This window comes from Amblyomma mixtum, chromosome 2 (genome assembly GCF_055824585.1).
Source record: "Amblyomma mixtum isolate Tamu chromosome 2, ASM5582458v1, whole genome shotgun sequence".
NCBI classification, from domain to species: domain Eukaryota; kingdom Metazoa; phylum Arthropoda; class Arachnida; order Ixodida; family Ixodidae; genus Amblyomma; species Amblyomma mixtum.
This window is the reverse complement of record NC_143013.1, coordinates 13103819-13109818: the sequence shown is the minus strand read 5'-3', so window position 1 is coordinate 13109818 and position 6000 is coordinate 13103819. Positions and strand designations below refer to the sequence as shown.

At 48.1% G+C, this 6000-nt stretch overlaps 1 protein-coding gene across 1 annotated transcript in view; it reads left to right on the top strand.

Moving 5' to 3' along the window:
• Positions 1-2226: 2226 nt before the first annotated feature.
• The window catches only part of Cerk (Ceramide kinase), a 64551-nt gene continuing 60777 nt past the window's right edge, over positions 2227-6000 (top strand). Inside the window, exon 1 of the mRNA XM_089570525.1 lies at positions 2227-2539. Within this exon, the coding sequence (XP_089426651.1) occupies positions 2242-2539 (298 nt within the window). The 5' untranslated portion in view covers positions 2227-2241. The remainder of the gene's footprint in view (positions 2540-6000) is intronic.

Sequence of the window (6000 nt, the reverse complement as noted above, 5' to 3'; positions counted from 1 at the left end):
CGATTGCGAGGAAAATAGAGTAATTTAGTAATATAGAGTAATGTAGTAATAAAAAAATACTCTCTAGCAATGGTATAATAAAAGGTGCGGTAATGTAATTTTCACAAATTGCTCACTGAAGCTGTAGTTGCAAAAAGGGGCAAAACCTGACGAAAAAATTCTTATAATTTAAAAAAAAATTTGAATTTTTTCTTTACACATTTGTACCTTTTTCCCAGACATGGTTTGAAACATAGCACTGAAATTAGCAGTGCGGGAAGGCCCATGGATGTTACAGAAGTGGTGCCACAATTGTATGCCAAGAATAAAAATTACATTCTCTAGATTTTTTTTTTGTTTTCACTGAGCTAATTCACTCAGTGAAGACGAAGAAAAAAATCGAGAAAATGTAGTTTTTATTCTAGGCTTATAATTCTGGTACGGCTATTACAACATGTATGTGCCTTCACGCACTGCTAATTTCAGAGTTGTGTTTCAGGCCACTCTTGAGAAAAAGGTACAGAGGTCTAGAAAGAAAATGAGAAAATTAAACAAACTGTAAAAAATTTCCTTCAAATTTTTATCTTTGTTGCAACTACACCTTCTGTGCACCTTCTAAACCCCCTTAGATGGAGGGGACGCTGAGGTGAAAAATATTCCTGAATTCGAGGAGACGACGGCCTTCTTACTATTTGTCAGTGGAAACAACTGAGATGATGACGATGATGGTGGAATGAACGACGACGGTAGGAATGAAGGGCGAGCTTGATCAAGTACAGTGTAAACCTTTCAGTAACGGTAAATGACTGCAGCTTGTAAAGCTATGGGTCATTACTGCAGCGGCGACTGAACGGAGGAAAGGACAAAAGGCAGCGAATCTGGCGGAAGCATTCTTCTTCCCCTCGTCCCGCAATGATGTCGACGCCATTCCATTCATAAGCTTCTTATTAAAGAATTGCATCTCTCAGGCACATAACCGCCTTTCCGAAATAATACTCTGGCCGATCCATTAAGTGCGCAATGTACCATCGGCGACGAAGTTCTCCAGGACGAGAATAGCAAAGTAGGCGCATTAGTACCATGCCTGCAGTGCCATCTGTCGGCGAACTCGTTTCATCAACACATAATACAGTACGTGAGAAACGTTGGTACGTGAGTACAGCTTTCGTCTCCTCTAGTGTGGTCCCGAGCCACCGGCTAATAACGTGTATCTGTCGGCTTCAGTAGCTGCCAATGTGCCCTGGAGACTTATTCTTCCCTTTATTGCCATCCGTCGTAAAGCTTCCCAGACACAGGCATCTGTGATTGGAGCAGGCAGCCGGAACGTCATAGCGACACGCTGCCACTATGACACGCTTCGAGGACAGGGAAAACAGAGGCGTGCTCGGCTGTCGTCCTTGCGATTTCAAGAAGTAACGAAATGGAATTTTTATTCTTTTTAGAAAGGCGTATACAAGGGCATATTTATAACTGAAAATAATGCTGAACGTAAAGAAATGCGGCGTTAGCACGTATGGTATTTGGGTAAAATGATTGGATCGCACTCGTGAAAAAAGCGGCTTATTTCGAAAGGCGGAGAACCGCCGCTGTCGGCGCACATGGTGCCTCTAATTGCATTTTTTGCTGCGCGAGCAAGAACACGACGGAAGTGAAAGTTAATACACTCACACGAACGTCTTCGCTCGCGGAAGTGAGAGCAGACGCGAGCGAGAAGTGAGCCGCAGTTTTCTGAAGGCCAGCCGCGCCTAGCAGCTTGGAGCGGATGAAGGAGTGGGAGCGATATAGAGGGAAAGAGAGAGGGAGAGAGAAAAAAAAGATGAGAACAATAACAGATGAAGAAAGTCGTTAGTTAGATCCTGCGTGTTAGCCTGACTTTATTTATCTTGCACACTCTTCCTGTCACGAACGAACAAACGGCCGGGAAGTGTTGGCGTTAATTCCGAAATATGAGCGCCATGCAGCTCCCTGCACCAAACGTTATTCGCAACCATGTTCGCAACCGTGCTGCTAACGCGAGGTAATGTTGCCTGCAGCGCCATCTATAGATGCGAAGTGGAAAAAAATAACAAAAGCGCACAAAAGCGGACGAAAGCACCCGCTAGAAAGTAGTTTAAGCAGAAAATAGTAGATGGCGCCACCATACCATTGTAAGTGTGTCTTATTAGAGGGCGCGCACCGTTACGCAGAAGCGAAGCTAGGTGGTTTGCTATCCGTCTAGTGGCACTTCCCTCATTCATCCACGATCTGAGAAAGCGAGTTACGATGGCGAGAGAAAAGAAGGGGCGGGTACGAAGCAACGAAGCAAGAAAACACAATCCCCCTAAAACGATCACGCGTAGCAAAATCCGAGGGACGGGTTTCCGCCGCCGCCGTGCCGTCACCGGCAGCTTGCGCGTTCGCGGCGGCCGACGCGAGACGCCAAACAGTGCCATGGCGAAGGCTCCGGGCGGTCCCACCGGGGACGCGCTCCTGGTATCCACCTTCGCCCTGAGCGGCACCAAGAAAAGGCTTATGCTCTACGAGAACGGCATCAGCGTCGCCGATGTCTGCCGCCATAGCAGTGAGTACGGCGCAGAGCCGCTCATTTGTTTGCCGGACATAAAGTCGCGATCGAACGTGGAGTCCCTCGGTTTATCGGGCAGGTTTCTCCCATTCATTCCGTCACGACCGATTAACTGGGCGGTCACGTTTTTGTGTTGATGTATCGAGGGAATGGGGACAGAAGATGCTGAGGAGGGACGAACCGAAAGTAGTGAAAGCAGGGATGCAAATGGGCTCAGTGAATGCGTCTCATTCATTCCCATGACCTCTCACACAACACTTCGTCCTGCTGCGCGCGTTTGTGTGCTGCGATCGTTTCGAACGTAATTGGTGCTAGAAAACGCTACGTCAGCGGTTGAATTTGCTTCAAATGAAAAGAGAACAGCTGCTACACGAGTGAGTAAATGAAAGCAGGCAGTCGTCGGCGTGCCTACCGCTTCGGAGCATTGTTGGAAAGCCCATGCCGGTGCCTTCGGGAACAGGTAGCACCCACACGTCGCGCTACATCTGCGGGGCTGCTTGTTGTGTTGATGTCGTTTTAGTGTTTGGTGAGTAGTTGGTGCCTTGATGACATGCTGACATTGTTATAAGTTATCGGTTAAGGAAAGATGTAATGGTACAAATCTGCTTTTTTTTTTTTGGTTCCCGATGCTGGAATTAGCGGCAATTTTAATTAGAGTAATGATCTACGTAACCAGCAGCATTCTTTTTTGCCGTGCGGCTGCTTTAAACAAGTTTGTTTCGGATGTCTGGAGCACGTTGCAGTGTTTTGGACTATAGAGTGATCGTAACGTCCTGTCGGAAGAGTTAATGAAAGTGCGCGACTGCACTGGTGCTTCAGCGAAAACAAAACGAAGACATTCGCTTCGCTCTCAGTCGCCTGCTGCTAACAGCTGCGTTTACACGTCACCCGTGGCAGCTCTGTCGTCGTGTAACAGCTGTGTCCTCAAAGTTTCCTTGGAACGAGCACGACAGTGCTGTAAGCTGTCCGCTTCTGTTCCCATCTATAGCGGTCGCGCATGCGTCGCGTTTACATTGGCGGCAGATACACCTGTACTTTTTCGCCTGTCTGTTTTCCTGACTAATCGCTTTATCCGTACACAGATATTAAAATTGTGGGATGTGTTCCTGGGCAAAAAAGGTCTTAAAAAAAAATAAAGCTACCTACAAGCTGAAATATCTAGACTTGTGCGAAAATTGTTTGCCCGTTAATGCAAGAAAAATGTGTATTGTCTTTGAGGCGACGCACCAGATTATTATTTAACTGGTATATACATATATAATCGATGAAGCGAACTCTTATCTAGTCCCTGAACTTGGAAATCAGACATTGATCGCGTTGGTTATCAGTCATCGTGCTCGGCATACATATATATGCATCACAGTTGCGACCTTCGGGACAGACGGTTTGCCGTAGCTCTTTCTTCTCTGTCGTTAGTTTTCTTCCTCTGTTTGAACAGGGCCGTTCGTATATCTACAGCTGATACATTCCATCTGTGCCTGTTTTCGAGTGCTTGTGAACCTAGTGCCGGAAGATGACAGCCCCGCGGCTTTCCCTGAGTCGCGTACAGGACCGTCCATATAGGTGCTTTTAAGAAGACATTAACTCGTGCTGCAGTCCTCGCGAAAATGGCTCCCGTCTTGTGCTGGCAGTCCACCCCACGCCATAACCCGGTCTGAGCTCTTTTTATCGAGGAAATTCCGCTTCTATTCGCTGCTGTCTCCCTGTTAAACGAGCGGGTACTCGCGCATACGCGACGCTATATACGGTCGAAGCGCCACGTGACGGCGAAAACAATTCGATCGACCTTTCAGTGACCGGACCGCCTCGCGAGGTTATGCAACCGAAGCGAGGGGCACTGTTTTGTTTTTGTCGCCGCACTGCGACGCGCGCTGCTCCCTTCGACCGATGTACGTGCTGGTAGTCCTGGAGGGGTTGAAAAAAAATAAGAAAATAAAAGCTGACGTTGGAAAGCTCTCGCGAGCGCCTGATGACGTCCGTGATGGGAGAAGGGAAAAACGGCCGGTGTGCGTGAAACGACGTGATGAGACACGCATTAAAGAAGAGTGTTTGTTTTGTTTTGTTCTTGGAAGTAATAAAAGAAAGCAGCGGCATTCAGCGGTAGTGGGGGAATAAACGGGTGCGTGATTTCAGAGGGCAGTAGCCGTCATTCTCGGGCGCTCCCTGGACATGTCGTGGTACGCGCGTCGCATATGGATGGAATGGCCGCGGGCCCTTGAGCACGGTCGAGGCCATTGAGGGGGGAGGTTGGGAGCGAAGAGGTGGCGGTCATATCTTCCCATTTCCTCGCCCCGCGCGCGCCGCGTGGGAACCGCCGCCGCTTGCTTTCGTTCGGTTTCCTGCTTCACTGAGACGTTGATTAGTTCTTACAAACAAGCAAAAAAAAAAAATCTGGAAAAGAGCTTCATTAGAGAAACTTTGGCGCGTGTTTTCCGCGAGGCTTTTTGAATCGATCGGCGCATTGCGCAGTTCGTAAGTAATCAATGCGCGTATGGACGGCCGTTTCACTTGCTGGAGGCGTTTGGCATCCGTGTTGGTGCTCGCGGAAAACTTTCTCTGATTCGTAGCAGCCGGAGTACAGATTTTGTTGCAGCCCAAAGAAATTTTAAAACTACATAAAGAAGGGGAAACAATCTCCATACGCTTAGCCAAGAATATCTTAATTTTTTTCGAGAAGCATCGATTCTCATACATCATCATCGAGAATCATACATGGGTGTCGTTGAGGTAGTGGATGAACTGCGCTTTTATTTTCGTCAGCGTTTGTGTCGCCTTACGCTGCGCATGCTGTAGCTAGGTGCAGGTAGTGAGTTATTAATGCGTACGCCCGCCTTCGTTTATCATAGAGTAATTACAGGACGTATTGGTTGAGGTTTAAAGGTACACTGTGAATTTTGTCCACACATAATTATGCCACGCATACCTTTTCCAAGCTGCATGCGAAGGCGACGGTAATTTTTTGTCTTTGTTAAATTCCGTTCCATAAACCATTCATTTCAACAACATGTATAGTACGGTTCACTGGCCGCCGCGGTGGCTCAGCGGTTATGGTGCTCGGCTGCTGACCCTGAAGACGCGGGTTCGATCCCGGCCGCGGCGGCTGGAATTTCTTTGGTGGTCGAAATTTCCGTAGCCCTTCACTACGGCGTCTCTCATAGCCTCAGTCGCTTTGGGACGTTAAACCCCATTAACCAAACCATTAACCAAACCAGTACGGTTCACTGTTAAAGGGAACATGCGATTGCGTGGCCTCGGCGCTCGGCGAAGCGCTGCCGCCAAGAGCCGGCGAGAATGGGCGACTCCAGATGCATGAGCGGAAATACATTTGAACGGGCCCGGTGTACTTCGTTATAGCCGTGGCTTCGTTATAGCCGGTGTTGACCGAGCTTGCAAGGGCAGTTGTAATTCCTTCGCTGTATCCATCATTTCGTTACAAACAGTTTGTTTGTAACGAGGTT